A 16,651-nucleotide genomic window follows, 5' to 3' on the forward strand; every position below is an offset into this window, starting at 1 on the left:
GGTCGGGTGTTGGGGGGGGTGAAGTGTTCCTGGTTTTTTTTTTTTTTTATTTTATTATTTTTTTTTTTTTCCTTGTCATATCTTATAGGAAGGAAAGTAATATTTTTCAATGCTATTTGCTGCCTTAGGCAAAACGTGGCATTATAATTCATTGTTTTAGGTTCCTTAGGCCAAGCACTCATTCTAGACCTAACAGTTACGGTCCATCTGTCAGGTCTACCTGACACCTGATGAGCACACACACTATCGGGTAGACCTGATCAGGTGTAGATACCTGTCGTTAGGTCTACCTGATAGTTCGTGGCTGGCCTAAGTTAAATTGCCTACAAGACGTTTGGAAGAAAAAAATAGGATGAAACTCACGACAAGTGGGAACGGACTCTAACAAGTCAACAGTAATAGTGGATGTCAACAGTTTTTCACCCCTTAACAGAGCTGTTAAGTTAACTGGCCTGTTAGAGGCTACAAAAGAAGTTGATGAAACCCACCCCAAGTAAGACTATTGCTATTAAAGCCTTGATTATAATCATAAAAATTGATCGTAACTAAGGAACTATTCTCTATTTCAGGTCGCACAGGAGCCGGTAAATCCTCTCTAATTCAGGCCCTGTTCCGTTTGGCGATAAACGAGGGTTCGATTCGCATTGACTCTATAGAAACATCCTCTCTAGGTCTACATGACCTAAGAGCCCGTCTCTCCATTATACCTCAGGTAATCCATAGTATTTCAGCTTGGTATTTTCAATGTATTTCTTAAATTCAATCCTGTCTTCGGTGCAATAGTCCTACATACTGGACTCCGCACACAGTAGCTTCGACAGGAAAGACCCCCATTTTAATGTAATGTAATCTAATCCTGTCTTGGCCAGCCTAGTTAGCTTGGTTGGTAGTGCGTCTGTCTTGTAAGCGCTAGGCCGCGGTTTCGATTCCCACCCGGGACGGATTTCATTCACTCCGGATAATATTCGTTCTCGGAACGGCTGGCTTTCTCTTATCATGTCTTCCTTCTCTCTTCGATTTCGGGACTATAAGACCATAGCAGTTACAGTTCCCTCTATCAAACCTCTTGCCTAGTCTTCTGTCGCAATTCTATTCTAGTCTAGTCCACGCAACAGCGCTGCGTGGCGATAGAACGTTGAAAGTCCACTTCCCCATGGATCAGTCAAGTTAAGTGACGTTGCGCGTGGTTAGTATCCGGAGGGGTGACCATGAGTAGTCCACGCAACAGCGTTTTCGGCGATAGAACGTTGAAAGTCCACTTCCCCATGGATCAGTCAAGTTAAGTGACGTTGCGCGTGGTTAGTATACGGAGGGGTGACCATGTGGTCAATCGTGTGCTGTCTTTTTCCGACCCTACTCTGACTGGGTGAGGTTTAAGGTTTAACCCCTTTTTCATTCCAACTTTTTTTTTTTTTTTTTTTTCAGGAACCTGTCCTATTTTCGGGCAGCAAACGTTTCCCGTTTCAAATTCTTGCTATTGAACGATAGTAGGGATGTTTCACCTGTAAATTAACACTCTTCTGTATATTTTCGCACTGGAAATCCACAGGTTGTCGTATTTTTTTATTCCTTTAATTAATTAATTTCAATTTTAATTACCTTCCTGCCTGCCTGCGAACTTTTTTTAATCGTGTTTATGTGAGGGAAGCTAGCAAAAGGTGAGAGCAACATGATTCAAGATGGCGGACACATGTGGGAAGTTGGCCATGAAATTTAAGAACCGTTCACACGTTGCTTATTGTGTCGAACGACTACCTATTTTTCTTTCCGATTTTTTTTTTTCTCCCTGATGAATTATTGGTTTTCCTTCTACTGAACTTTAGATAGCAATTTAAATTCATACTTTGTGTTTCTGATTTCAGAACTACAAGAACAAGTACTTCAGCAAACCTACCAATGAACAACCAAGTGAGGACAAGAAGGACTTGTGAGATTCCACATACTCAGCTCTTTGATTTAATCCACTCCCTGTTATGTCAATGAACTACATCCCTGTAGAAATTATTCCTGATTATCAAAAAACATTGTGTTTGGGGACATTTCAAAAATGTCTCCACAAAAACACACTTAGCCTGAAAAAGCGGAAAAAAAGCAGGCCAAGTGGAAAGGAAGTCCATTGAAGAATGGACCCTGGGCTCCAATTATTTTTGAGAATAAAATTATAAAACAATAAAAAAAGAGAGAGATTCTGTGTTTAAACTTGGTTTAGATTTTAACTCTTTTTTTTATCTTATTGGTTGACTTATACCTTTCAACCAATCAGAAAGTTTAGTCCAAGAGTTAAACAAAGCTAAAACTCACATTATGGTCCTTACCATAAGTCAGGAGATTACTTCAGGTGTCAAATAGCATGTAAAACAATAAAAAAAAAAGAGAGAGATTCTGTGTTTAAACTTGGTTTAGATTTTAACTCTTTTTTTATATCTGATTGGTTGACTTATACCTTTCAACCAATCAGAAAGTTTAGTCCAAGAGTTAAATGAAGCTAAAACTCACATTATGGTCCTTACCATAAGTCAGGAGATTACTTCAGGTGTCAAATAGCATAGTTGGATTGGCTCCTCATTACAGTTTAGTTAGAGAGATTCTGTGTTTAAACTTGGTTTAGATTTTAACTCTTTTTTTTATCTGATTGGTTGACTTATACCTTTCAACCAATCAGAAAGTTTAGTCCAAGAGTTAAACGAAGCTAAATCTCACATTATGGTCCTTACCATAAGTCAGGAGATTACTTCAGGTGTCAAATAGCATAGTTGGATTGGCTCCTCATTACAGTTTAGTTATTAATAAAGTTTTTAGTTAGTTCCTCCCTGTTGTTTTTGGAAAATGAGAAGGTGCTTTTCAAAATCTCAAAGGTCACTTTATTTTTTATTATTTGGTATCTTTTTATTTTTTAAAAAAATTGAAATTATTGTTCAATGATGGCTGCCATAACCTAAATTAGTTAGAAAAAAATATTTTAACATTTGTTTTTGGAAAATGAGAAGGTGCTTTTCAAAATCTCAAAGGTCGCTTTATTTTTTATTATTCGGTATCTTTTTATTTTTTAAAAAAATTGAAATTATTGTTCAATGATGGCTGCCATAACCTAAATTAGTTAGAAAAAAATATTTTTTCAAAATGCCATTTGTCTTATTAAATTTGTTGAATAAGTCAAGTTTCCCACCTACCACAGGGATGTTTGGATCAGTTTTTGGGCTCTCCTAAAAAATTATGCCGAGTGACCTGTAAGATTTTGAAAAGTACCTCCCCTAATATGTACATGTACAGGTATTGGGAGGTGCATTAACCACTTTGGCACCTATCAAAACAAATTGTTTTACCACCCCCTTTTTAAAAAGGGGAATGCCTTTCCCCCTCTCTTTTATTTTGAAACACTTGTGTACATAGTATTAGATTAGAAATCTGTTAATTTTAGGCCAAGCTCTAAGCAGACACTATGGGTATCATTGGATTGCATCTATTAAATTTGTTGAATAAGTCGAGTTTCCCACCTACCACAGGGATGCTTGGATCAGTTTTTGGGCTCTCCTAAAAAATTATGCATGAGTGACCTGTAAGATTTTGAAAAGTACCTCCTCTATGTACAGGTATTGGGAGGTGCATTAAGCACTTCGGCACCTATCAAAACAAATTGTTTTACCACCCCCTTTTTAAAAAGGGGAATGCCTTTCCCCCTCTCTTTTTTTTTAAAAACACTTGTGTACATAGTATTAGATTAGAAATCTGTTAATTTTAGGCCAAGCTCTAAGCAGACACTATGGGTATCATTGGATTGCATTTTTAGGGCAAGGAGAAGAGGAAGGCATTCTATGATTCTACAATTCTTTTATTTAGGTAAAGGAAGAGTCCATACTCCATACAGCTTATTAAATTTGTTGAATAAGTCGAGTTTCCCACCTACCACAGGGATGTTTGGATGTTTTTGGGATCTCCTAAAAAATTATGCATGAGTGACCTGTAAGATTTTGAAAAGTACCTCCCCTAATATGTACAGGTATTGGGAGGTGCATTAACCACTTCGGCACCTATCAAAACAAATTGTTTTGCCACCCCCTTTTTAAAAAGGGGAATGCCTTTCCCCCTCTCTTTTATTTTAAAACACTTGTGTACATAGTATTAGATTAGAAATCTGTTAATTTTAGGCCAAGCTCTAAGCAGACACTATGGGTATCATTGGATTGCATTTTTAGGGCAAAGAGAAGAGGAAGGCATTCTATGATTCTACAATTCTTTTATTTAGGTAAAGGAAGAGTCCATACTCCATACAGCTACAAGAGGTCTTCCTTGGGTCACAGCTACTTTATAGTTTCATCTTACCTAACAATGTCTTGTCAAAATCATAGATTGTTGTACAAGGAACAAAGAGCTTGACAAAATTTTGTGATGAGCCGATGGTAGGAAAGATTGGTGATATTGTATGGTTTTTATTATTACTAAAATGTTAATAAAATTTTCTATGGCCTTCATTTTACAATATATTAATCAAAAATCTGTGCCATCATCAAAAATGCCATAAAATCTATCCAATGTTCAACTTCAATTCAATTTAAATATACTCATTATTTTAACAAACATAAAATAATAAACTGTTACTATTAAACCTCTTAAAAAATAATTAAAATAAATTGTTAATTAAAAATAAGGGATAACAGTGATGATTGATGTAAATTTGGCCTCGCCTCGAATATTGCATGATTGGCTAATGTCACATGTGGTCTTTATTATCAAGACAGAATCAATATATTTTTTAAACAAGTATGGTAAGGATAGGATTGGGATTATTCAATCCTGTGTCCAATTATATCATTTTATTATGGTAGAATTTTATTGGTAGTTATGTCACAACTTCATCTTCCTTGAACTGATCTCGTACCAACACAGACACACGTTAGATATCTCAAACAAGGCAATCCAGCAGGGACTATAGAGACACTGACACTGACTACTGACTTGATGACAGTAGACAAAAAAGAGTAGGTACTTTATAGTAAGTAACAGAAACACTCACTTGTGACTTGAATTAGCGCAAGAATAAAAAGAGGTTGAGAAAACTAATTACCTATTAGGTAAGTACCTACGAAAAACGAAATTTTACTTCAAATTCTTCAAAAGTTGTGAGGTGAGGTCTTGACAAACAGAAAATAAAAAAAATATTAGGTACAAGTTACAAGTCAAAAATAAACAAAGAATTTATGGTGGGAAAGGGACGTTTTATGAAAAATAAAATCCCATCCCCCTACTGTTGTCATGGGATTTTTCTCGAAAAATCTCGTCCTCAACACGCTCCCCTGTGCTAGATCCATCAAAAAATTACATAAACAAACAAATTTTTTCTCAGTTGGAAAATGGCGACGGTCAGGGATAGTGATATTTCGCTTTGGCTCCACAATAAGTCATCCTTATTACCATTTGTGTTGGGTTCCACACTGAAAAATTCTCTCACTAAATCCTTCTGTTTTTCACTTGGATACCTGGGTACCTCTATCTTCACATGAACAAAGTGGTGCCCATAACCACTGCTGTTTCTATTTTTCAGAATGATTCGTGGACCAGCGGGTCAATTTGCTCACAACTCAATCCAGATGTTCTCAAAAATATCAAAGACTGTTTTCCCGATCTGCAAACCCAGGTGAAGCTGAAACTTCTCCTGTCCTTCTTCCACATTCCGCGCAGAAACATGGATGAGGTAAGCCAGGATCCTATTTTTCAGTCCTTTGTAAGGAATTTTAATTTTTGTGTGTGAAGAAGTCCCTGGTTGAATCTCTACAGATAAAGTATCACCATATATTCCTTCAACATTTATTGTGCCTCCTAGAATGGCTTGAGATATGGAAATGCCTTCTTCAGTATGAATGTCTGACTGATCTCTATGGTACCTTGAGGATGGAATAACTTGAAATGTAACAAAGATTTGATCTTGTCCAATTGCCAGGATCCTTATCTGATAGAGTTTTAGGCTGGGAACAAATATTGAGGCAGTTATCTTTTACCTGTCAATAATTTTTCTCTAATAGGTGGGAAAGGCCACGTCTAACTGGTGGGTAATAATTGTGGAAAACTCTCGGACACTTGGTTTTCTACTCAAAGAATCTTCTGCTTAAAAATTGAACAGACCTTGTTTATTGTCACTGAAAGGGCTTTAGTGAGAGAATTTTTCAGTGTGGAACCCAACACGAATGTTAATAAGGATGATAGTAATCAGGCATTATCAGGATACAGAGATATCTTCCTTTTCTTTTCTAGGCTCATAGATTTTATTAAATCATTTTTATCAAGTTTTAAAAAATAAAGAAATGGAAAAATATTAGAATGTTAACTCCTTATCCCCATTTCTAAGTCATTTTCTGTCACTTTTTTTTTCATTCTACTGGTATTACCAGTAGAAAATGAGGGTTACTTTTCCCGGAATGTGACTTTTCCAGAAAATTTCCATGACTTTTTCCAGAAAAATAGGGGTGGAGGTACCTAAAAATCAGTAAGATTACCCCTTCATTTAAATAAAATATGCAATTTGCAGAAATATGCAATGCAGGAAAGAAAACATGCTTTTCAGTGAGATCATTTTGTTCTTATCTGGAATAAGATAATAGAAAGTAAAAATTAAAATACTGAAAAAAAAGACAAGGTATAAAATTTTCTTAAAAAATAAATGTATTTTATTTTCTAAGTACTAGAAAGTAATATTACAGCAATAAAGAAATAATATTGGTAACAATAAAAATAAATATAAAGGCACCGTTGAAATTACAATGGGAGTAATTAATAACAAAATAAAGTGTGACACATAATTATATATGCACTTCATGGCCAAGACCACAGTCAAAGTTTAAACATTGTGTCATGCCAAAAACTCAGATTGTATCATGCCAAGTTGTACTTGAGTAAATTTTAGTAGGGTTGTGATTCTACCTGGCGTTGTGACATAACTACCAATAAAATTCTACCATAATAAAATGATATAATTGGACACAGGATTGAATAATCCCAATCCTATCCTTACCATACTTGTTTAAAAAATATATTGATTCTGTCTTGATAATAAAGACCACATGTGACATTAGCCAATCATGCAATATTCAAGGCCAAATTTACATCAATCATCACTGTTATCCCTTATTTTTAATTAACAATTTATTTTCATTTTTTAAGAGGTTTAATAGTAACAGTTTATTATTTTATGTTTGTTAAAATAATGAGTATATTTAAATTGAATTGAAGTTGAACATTGGATAGATTTTATGGCATTTTTGATGATGGCACAGATTTTTGATTAACATATTGTAAAATGAAGGCCATAGAAAATTTGATTAACATTTGAGTAATAATAAAAACCATACAAAATCACCAATCTTTCCTACCATCGGCTCATCACAAAATTTTGTCAAGCTCTTTGTTCCTTGTACAACAATCTATGATTTTGACAAGACATAGTTAGGTAAGATGAAACTATAAAGTAGCTGTGACCCAAGGAAGACCTCTTGTAGCTGTATGGAGTATGGACTCTTCCTTTACCTAAATAAAAGAATTGTAGAATCATAGAATGCCTTCCTCTTCTCCTTGCCCTGAAATGATACCCATAGCCATAGTGTCCAATGATACCCATAGTGTCTGCTTAGAGCTTGGCCTAAAATTAACAGATTTCTAATCTAATACTATGTACACAAGTGTTTTTAAAAATTGTTTGTTTATGTAATTTTTTGATTGCGATTTTTTGGAAAGTCAGCTGATAATAACGCTGTTCCATGCTCTAGCGGAATTTTTCCGCACTGCTCACGGAGTCGAAAAGATGTATACGCGGCTTATTTGTGGCACCGCGGGAGTTTTCAAATTTGAAACTTTCATAACTTTTTGAAAAAAAGTGCAACTTTTGTACTTTTTGGTGATTTGTTCCTCTAATTTCCTGCTTTTTGACACTAAAATAGCCATTTCAAGTTGCAATGTAACAAAGAAGTGTTTTTACTCCATTCAGACATCTCCACAGGGAAGTGTTGATTGCGACTTTTTCGAAAATCAGCTGATATTGCATGCTCTAGCGGAATTTTTTCGCACTGCTCACGGAGTCGAAAAGATGTATACGCGGCTTATTTGTGGCACCGCGGGAGTTTTCAAATTTGAAACTTTCATAACTTTTTGAAAAAAGTGCAACTTTTGTACTTTTTGGTGATTTGTTCCTCTAATTTCTTGCTTTTTGACACTAAAATAGCCATTTCAAGTTGCAATGTAACAAAGAAGTGTTTTTACTCCATTCAGACATCTCCACAGGGAAGTGTTGGGAGTTGGATTGATGAAAACCCTTGTTCTTCAGAAGGTACCTCTACAGTCTACATGTTCTTACCATGGTCTTTTGATTGCATCATTTTTCTCTAATTAGTTTTAAATAGAAATTAAAAACTCCCACCTCCTAGGAATCGAACTCAGAACCTCTGAAAATCTTGGTGGAGCTGCTTATTATAATGTCAAAAAATTGAAATACCTACTCATTTGTTCAAAGGTTTACCTGTATAAATTAATATACAGCTTGACAGGTACTCACTATGCTTCTATCTCTGAAGGCAGTTATAAGAGTACCTCCAAGATTATTTTCAAGCTTCAAATATGGAGCACTACAGTTGAATAGATTTCATCTAGTCAATCCCCAGCCTCTTATCTATCTTCGACATTCACCCCATTTCCACACAAGTCCATCCTTATCAAACCTTAAAAGGAAAGACTACTATCAAATACTGGGGATATCAAAGAATTCTTCTGCCAAGGAAATCAAGAAAGCATATTATGAACTAGCAAAAAAATATCATCCTGATACAAATAAAACAGATCCTAACGCAAGCAAGAAATTCCATGAAGTATCTGAGGCTTATGGGAATTTATGTTAAATCCCAGGGACTTTTTTTCTCCCTCTAGAGCTATAAAGTGTAAAAAGTATGCATTGTCCAATGGTCTTATCGTCCCGAAATACAAGAGGAAAGGAGGTCAGGCGTGCGTTCGGATCCCACTTCTGACACCATGTATAATTGTGACTTACCTGAATGGTAGTTCATTGAAGATTGATGTTTCCAGTCCCTCATCAGGCCAGCTACTTGCAATATCAAACTCATAACCCAACGCCACATAGGCTGTGATCCCACAATACCTATTCATTCTAGTACAAAAAAAAGTAATTGAATTCCCTCTGTTCCAGGTGCAGGTCTTGGCTCAAGATCGGAAAAAGGCCACGTCTAACTGGTGGGTAACTGTGGAAAACTCTCGGACACTTGGTTTTCTACTCAAAGAATCTTCTGCTTAAAAATTGAACAGACCTTGTTTATTGTCACTGAAAGGGGGTTAAAGAGTCCCCGAGAAGTCTGTTGACACAAGTGTTGTCCTATGTATCCTATTGTTAAATTTAATATTTACACAGTATTTATGTTTATTTACTGTAGTCAAGCTGTAAGGATATGATAAATTGCCAATAAAATACACAGTGAAGTGATGGTGTTCTAAAACCCAATTGCTTATTGTTAATGTCATCCTGACAACAACAGGCATGTTCTCATCTTGTAAATAATCAAGCAAATTATTTTCTTCTTTATTCGATCTAATTTTAACATTAATTCTTGTTTTCAGTGGAAAGTTGAACTAGAAGAAATTCTTGAAGTTGCGACAGTTGACACAGAGCAGTGGGTTTCAATGGTGGCGGAACTCATGAAGACCTATCCCGCCACCATGTCATTGAACACAGAAATAGGAGACCAGGATCCTTATCTGATAGAGTTTTAGGTTGGGAACAAATATTGAGGCAGTTATATCTTTTAGCTGTCAATAATTTTTCTCTAATAGGTGGGGAAAGGCCACGTCCAACTGGTGGGTAATTGTGGAAAAATCTCGGACACTTGGTTTTCTACTCAAAGAATCTTCTGCTTTAAAATTGAACAGACCTTGTTTATTGTCATTGAAAGGGGGTTCAAGAGGCCCTGGGAAGTCTGTTGACACAAGTGTTGTCCTATGTATCCTATTGTTAAATTTAATATTTGGACAGTATTTATGTTTATTTACTGTAGTCAAGCTGTAAGGATATGTTAAATTGCCAATAAAATACACAGTGAAGTAATGATGTTCTGAAACCCAAATGCTCATTGTTAATGTCATCCTGACAACAACAGGCATGTTCTTATCTTATAAATAATCAAGCAAATTATTTTCTTCTTGATTCAATCTAATTTTAACATTAATTCTTGTTTTCAGTGGAAAGTTGAACTAGAAGAAATTCTTGAAGTGGCAACAGTTGACACAGAGCAGTGGGTTTCAATGGTGGCGGAACTCATGAAGACCTATCCCGCCACCATGTCATTGAACACAGAAATAGGAGAATGATGGTCTGAAACCCAATTGCTTATCGTTAATGTCATCCTGACAACAACAGGCATGTTCTTATCTTATAAATGATCAAGCAAATTATTTTCTTCTTTATTCAATCTAATTTTAACATTAATTCTTGTTTTCAGTGGAAAGTTGAACTAGAAGAAATTCTTGAAGTGGCGACAGTCGACACAGAGCAGTGGGTTTCAATGGTGGCGGAACTCATGAAGACCTATCCCGCCACCATGTCATTGAACACAGAAATAGGAGAAATTGTTGAGAATAAAAGAATTTTCAGTGATCTTATCAATGATCTACGGAAACTAGTCAAACGACAAGGGTCCGAGTCCTCTTCGTACAGTAGCGGGTCCAATAATAGTCAAATGTTACCACTCGAGTGTCAATATCTCAATAAGTCTGCCTTAATCAGTGTTGTTGGTAATTTTTTTCTGAATTTAAAATTATTTGTCTACCACAAAAAAGTAAAACATAAATTAAAAATGGGGGGAAAAAACAAGTAGCCCTTGTAATATTGCACTTTTAATCAAGAGGGCTGTAAATCTAAATCCCATTGGCAATGAAAATTATTTAAAGATTTAAATCCTAACAGCAATGAAAATGAGTCAGAAGAAATACATTTTTTGTGAGATTGATTTTAAACAAATCATTTTGTTTTCTTTTGATTCAAGTCAATCTTTTATTAATCCAACCAACTAATAATTATTGACTTACAGGTCAGCAGTCCTCTGTGATCAAACACTTCACTCTCAAGAGGAAGCCCAAATCTGCCGCTCTCCGAGCAGAGCTTGTACAAAAATCTATGGATGCTGCATCTAACATGAAAAAAGCTGCTGCACCCACTGTGCCTGTCCGGTCGAGGGGAATGCCACGGAAAATGACTGACACAAGTGAGTGGTATTTTAGAGTCTTTAGACCAGTGCTTCTATACTTCAGCAGTTGCTTAATTGGGGTCTTGGCCTTGAGCTTGGCCATATTTTTCAAATGGGTAGAACTTACAAATACTTCATGTATGATGGTTATATTCATAGGTATACATACGAGTAGGTTTATTTTTTGTATGTATTTCTAAACTTATAAGTATGTATTGTGCCTAAAATGACCACCAAATAAAGGTTTATTTATTTATTTATTTTTTGTATGTATTTCTAAACTTATAAGTATGTATTGTGCCTAAAATGACCACCAAATAAAGGTTTATTTATTTATTTACGTTATAGTGCAACATATTCCTCAGAGTTCCCTAATACATGAACAAGTTATACCACAGGTAATAATATATTATGTAGCAACACCACCATCATCAATAATGTTGCACCAGCTGCGCCAGCAACAATCATGTTATAGTGCAACATATTCCTCAGAGTTCCCTAATACATGAACAAGTTATACCTACCACAGGTAATAATATATTGTGTAGCAACACCACCATCATCAATAATGTTGCATCGGACGTCGTCAGCTGCGCCAGCAACAATCATGTTATAGTGCAACATATTCCTCTGAGTTTCCTACTACATGAACAAGTTATACCACAGGTAAATTGAATAATAGAGGTAAAGGCCCTTTCCCACTTGACATTCGAAAAAAAAATCGTGTTGTGTGTAAGTGGGAACGCTCTCATTTAAATTACATTACCTACAGGATATTCGGAAAAAAGTCGCATGAAATTCACGATAAGGGGGCCTTAGCACGACGGAATAACATATGTTACTTTTTGGTCCCTTGCCCCGTAAGGCCTGCCATACACGTTATGGTAATTCGGTTTATCCTGCCAGAATGAGACTGAAAAGTCCCTTTACTTCTGCAGTCTAAACAAAGTCTTATAAATTTCATAGGAAGAGTTTACAAATACGCAAATATAACCTTCTTTCTTCTTTAAGTTTAAGAAAAGAATAAAAAAGAAAGAAATATAACCCCATATTTTGCCGCCATTTCAGCCGACGCCGCCGCCGACGCCCCAGCAGCCCCTGCGGTCCGCCACCCCGCAACAGATCACGATTGCCGCCCCCATTAATTCCAACCCGGCGACCCTGGAGCTGACGCGGGAGCAAATGGATTTTAGACCAATGCTTCTGGGGGTTCCATGGAAAAATAGGACTCTAAAAAAAGTGCCATGGTGGCAACAACTTTGAGAAGCACTGCTTTAGACCTAACTGAATTTTTGTGAGTGAGCTGTAAATCTTACTCAGGGAAAAAGGTTCTACAGGGCCTCAAAAACCTTTATGGGGCCCAAAAATTGATCAGACCTTTAGGTGTATGTCAAAGATTTGTGAAAGGATAACAAATACTTAAAATTAGAGTGTTTTCATGGAACAAACAGAAACAAACCGAGTTCAAATCACTTGATTTGGCAGATTAAAGAAAAGATTTTTTTTATATACTGCTGCTGCACATTGGGGTAATGGTCTCTAAAAGGTTTGAAAATTGTGGTCAAACATAACACACCTATCTCTTTTATGAAGAGCTCTCAGAGAAGACTGAATCCTAAATAATTAATTAATTTATTAACTTTTTCTCTCCATTTCCTACAGCCCCCCTCAAAGGCATCCCCAGTCGAGTCCCCAGTGGGGGTTTCCGATCCCCAACTCTGTCTTCCTCACTGTCCCGTCCCATTATGTCGATACCCAGGAATCCTGCGGGAAGAAAAGACGGTGGTATCAAGCTTCTGGACATTACGGAACAGCCACTTGGCTATGCACAGGCTAAGAAGAAAAAGAAGCAAGGTGAGACATTTGCACCATGAGTACATGAGTAGGTACCTACATATTGCTAGCATACCTTGCACTGTCTAAAATGTAAGTCATAACATAAAATACATAAATTACTTTGAGCCAAGGAGCTCAAGTAGTGGATTGAGGGTCCCCTTTACCTCATGTGTTATAAAAGCGTATCCTTAAAAAAATTACTTTGAGCCAAGGAGCTCAAGTAGTGGATTGAGGGTCCCCTTTACCTCATGTGTTATAAAAGCGTATCCTTAAAAAAATATAAACCAACCGCCATGTTGTGCTCATAAGAGTGGCGCGAATTTCAAATTTTGAGAACCATCGGGTTTATTAGTGCATGATTATGAACTTTTTTCCGGCTATGCACAGGCTAAGAAGAAAAAGAAGCAAGGTGAGACTTTGAATAGCATTAGAGAATGTAAGCGCTTACAAGGCAGATGCACTACCAACTAAGCTAACTAGGCTGGCTTAAACAGGCTTCAAATTCACTATTTGCACCATGAGTACATGAGTAGGTACCTACAAATTGCTAGCATACCTTGCACTGTCTAAAATGTAAGTCATAACATAAATTACTTTGAACCAAGGAGCTCAAGTAGTGGATTGAGGGTCCCCTTTACCTCATGTGTTATAAAAGCGTATCCTTAAAAAAATATAAACAAACCGCCATGTTGTGCTCATAAGAGTGGCGCGAATTTCAAATTTTGAGAACCATCGGGTTTATTAGTGCATGATTATGAACTTTTTTCTCACAAGAGCTTATTTTATCAATAATGATGAAATAAGCTATTCGTGCTGTTATTTTACTGGTTTTGGTTTTCAAAATTTGAAATTCGCGCCACTTTTATGAACACCATGTTATTCTTTTTTCATTTTTTGAAGGATACACATCGGGATCGTTTTTTCCCCTCCCCTACCTTATACCCCCATGCTTACAACTAACAATTTTTTCTCTCTCGAATTTCACAGAATTGGAGGAAGCCAAGAGGAATTCCGAGCTGAGCGCCCTGTCTGCTTCCTCACGAGGGAGTAGACCAGCTTAGTCTGGCTGGGGGACGGTAAACAGGGAGTAGACCAGCTTAGTCTGGCTGGGGGACGGTAAACAGCGAGTATACCAGCTTAGTCTGGCTGGGTCCTTTAATCAATGAGTATACCAGCCTGAATTTCCTTTGCTGAAGAAATAGCAAAGTTTGAGTGCAAAGGGCATCCTCTCGTAAAATTTGTAGCCAAAAACCAAATGTCAGCCCAAAGCAATCACCCTAGTTAGGGCTGATTGAGAGGCTGACGAAAAACGCCGACCCCGTCTGTACATGGGAAAGAGCGAATAAAAAGAAAAAAAAAAAAGAGAGAAGTCGGCGAATTTCAAGAATTGACTCTTTTTAAGTCATTTTTCTAATTTATATTTAACTACCTATGAAAATTCCCAATTTATAACAAACTGCTTCCTTCTTTTTACTTTTTCTCTTCAGAAAACCCGTGTCCGACGTACGGGAATGTGGTGACCATCAAGCTGTCCGAATCCCAAGAGATACATCCACTCGGGGACCCTGTGCTGGTCGAGCATCACTTCCAAATGAACTACAACAATATTTAACTGCCTATGTAAATTCCCAATTTATAACAAACTGCTTTCTTCTTTTTACTTTTTCTCTTCAGAAAACCCGTGTCCGACGTACGGGAATGTAGTGACCATCAAGCTGTCCGAATCCCAAGAGATACATCCACTCGGGGACCCTGTGCTGGTCGAGCATCACTTCCAAATGAACTACAACACGGGCGAATGGAAGAAGATCAAGAAAGTTAAAACCCTTGTGTCATAGTTGTAAATAAGAGAGTTGAAAATTAAAGGTTTTTTTTCTGGCCTTTTCGGGCCAGATTTTTCTTTTTTTATGTAAGAGGGAGGGAGAGAGAGAGAGAGAAAAGGGATGAGTGAAAAATAAAAAGTTTTTATTTGGTCTTTTCGGGCCGGATTTTTTTTTTTTTTTTTTTTTTTTTTTTTAGTTGTAAATGAGAGAGTTGAAAATTAAAGGTTTTTTTTTTGGCCTTTTCGGGCCAGATTTTTCTTTTTTTATGTAAGAGGGAGAGAGAGAGAGAGAGAGAAAAAGGGATAAGTGAAAAATAAAAAGTTTGTATTTGGTCTTTTCGGGCCGGATTTTTTTTTGAGAGAGAGAGAGAGAGAGAGAGAGAGATGCAGGACAGAAAGAGAGAGCACTTCCAAATGAACTACAACACGGGCGAAGGGAAAAGGATCAAGAAATATAAAACCCTTGTGTCATAGTTGTAAATGAGAGAGTTGAAAATTGAAGTTTTTTTTAAAAATGCTGTAGGTACTGAGAGCGAGCGAGAGAGAGAGAGAGAGAGAGAGAGAGAGAGAGAGCAAGAACTTCCAAATAAATTACAATACAGGCGAATGGAATCAAGAAATATAAAACGCTAGTGTTGTAGTTGTGAGAGAAAAATGAGAAGTTTTATTTGGTCCTTCGGGCCGAATTTTTTTTTTTTTTTTTTTTTTTTTTTTGGGGGAATTGTGATTGTATAGAAAGAAAAATTAAATAAATTAAAAATAGATGTCTATTTAAAATTTATTGATAATAAATTAACTGCTACTCATGTGGTCTGTGTCGTAGCATGCCCATCCTATAGTATGTCCCTCATCAGATGGGCGATAAGAGACACAAACAATATTTAGTTTTTCAAAACTTTCATTCATTTACTTTTGGCATTTGAGAGGCAGCTCTCTAACTAAAAAAGTTAAATCGGACTTTTCTGCTTCGTCATTTCGCTCATATTTCAACCAGCTACTCACAGTTACCTAACGTAGCCCGAGTGGTTGTCCAGACCCGTCCAAATACCAGCCCTGTACAACGTTGCTTAACCTCAGTACATAAATATTTCAAAAAATCAATTACGAGTAAGGATATTTCAACCAGCTACTCACAGTTACCTAACGCAGCCCGAGTGGTTGTCCAGACCCGTCCAAATACCAGCCCTGTACAACGTTGCTTAATCTCAGTACATAAATATTTCAAAAAATCAATTACGAGTAAGTAGATCAAATTTCAACATCTGAGCGCACGGCAGTGCGCCAGGCCAAGTTCCAGTAAGCACGCCTGTGTATTTTTACACGAACCGATTCGGCAGGTTTTTCTCACCTTCATAGATCAGCTTCCTTTAAAGATGAACTTTTGAAATTCAGGGCACATATTTAGGTAAGGTATATAAACATACCTTGAAAATTTGAGCTCTTAATACCTAGTAGTTCCGGAGAAGCTTCCTCTATAGATAAACTTTTGAAATTCAGGGCACATATTTAGGTCAGGTATATAAACATACCTTGAAAATTTGAGCTCTTAATACATAGTAGTTCCGGAGATATAGAGGCGCAAAAATCGCAATTTTTTTACTCACTCACTGATTAGGCAGTGATTAGGGACTTCCCGATGTCGTAGAAACTTGAAATTTGGCAGGATGGTAGGTTTTGATTAGTAAGTAAAGGGAAAAATCTGAAAATCGGCAAAAGTTGCACTGGGCTCCGCCCACAGGCGAAAATAACCGCTTTTTGGCGGTTT

At 36.7% G+C, this 16,651-nt stretch overlaps 2 protein-coding genes and 1 long non-coding RNA gene across 3 annotated transcripts in view; all 3 read left to right on the forward strand.

Moving 5' to 3' along the window:
• Nucleotides 1-2,178, forward strand: part of LOC103510612 (probable multidrug resistance-associated protein lethal(2)03659) — a 31,883-nt gene extending 29,705 nt beyond the window's left edge. Inside the window, exon 26 of the mRNA XM_026824622.1 lies at nucleotides 1,863-2,178. Coding sequence (XP_026680423.1) covers nucleotides 1,863-1,931 — 69 coding nt within the window. The 3' untranslated portion in view covers nucleotides 1,932-2,178. The remainder of the gene's footprint in view (nucleotides 1-1,862) is intronic.
• On the forward strand, nucleotides 560-1,455 carry LOC113468017. Its single transcript, XR_003391893.1, has 2 exons — nucleotides 560-712; nucleotides 1,426-1,455. It is a non-coding gene; the product is annotated as an uncharacterized LOC113468017 (long non-coding RNA).
• Nucleotides 2,179-5,348: 3,170 nt separating the features above from the next.
• LOC103510613 (negative elongation factor A) lies at nucleotides 5,349-15,045 on the forward strand. The gene is made up of 7 exons (XM_008475291.3): nucleotides 5,349-5,414; nucleotides 5,540-5,689; nucleotides 10,485-10,776; nucleotides 11,073-11,246; nucleotides 12,891-13,082; nucleotides 14,052-14,111; nucleotides 14,739-15,045. Exons 1-7 carry the CDS (start codon nucleotides 5,349-5,351, stop codon nucleotides 14,900-14,902), a joined length of 1,098 nt encoding a protein of 365 aa, XP_008473513.1. The 3' UTR covers nucleotides 14,903-15,045.
• Nucleotides 15,046-16,651: the final 1,606 nt, after the last annotated feature.

The sequence above is a fragment of the Diaphorina citri genome, unplaced genomic scaffold (genome assembly GCF_000475195.1).
Source record: "Diaphorina citri unplaced genomic scaffold, Diaci psyllid genome assembly version 1.1 scaffold623, whole genome shotgun sequence".
NCBI classification, from domain to species: Eukaryota; Metazoa; Arthropoda; class Insecta; order Hemiptera; family Psyllidae; genus Diaphorina; species Diaphorina citri.

Excerpts from the sequence above, each read along its gene's own strand:
- LOC103510613 (XM_008475291.3), top strand. The coding sequence starts at position 5,349 with ATGGCGACGGTCAGGGATAGTGATATTTCGCTTTGGCTCCACAATAAG. Across the intron at positions 13,083-14,051 it reads TAAGAAGAAAAAGAAGCAAG|AATTGGAGGAAGCCAAGAGG; the intron begins GTGAGACATTTG and ends CGAATTTCACAG. Across the intron at positions 14,112-14,738 it reads GTCTGCTTCCTCACGAGGGA|AAAACCCGTGTCCGACGTAC; the intron begins GTAGACCAGCTT and ends TTTTCTCTTCAG.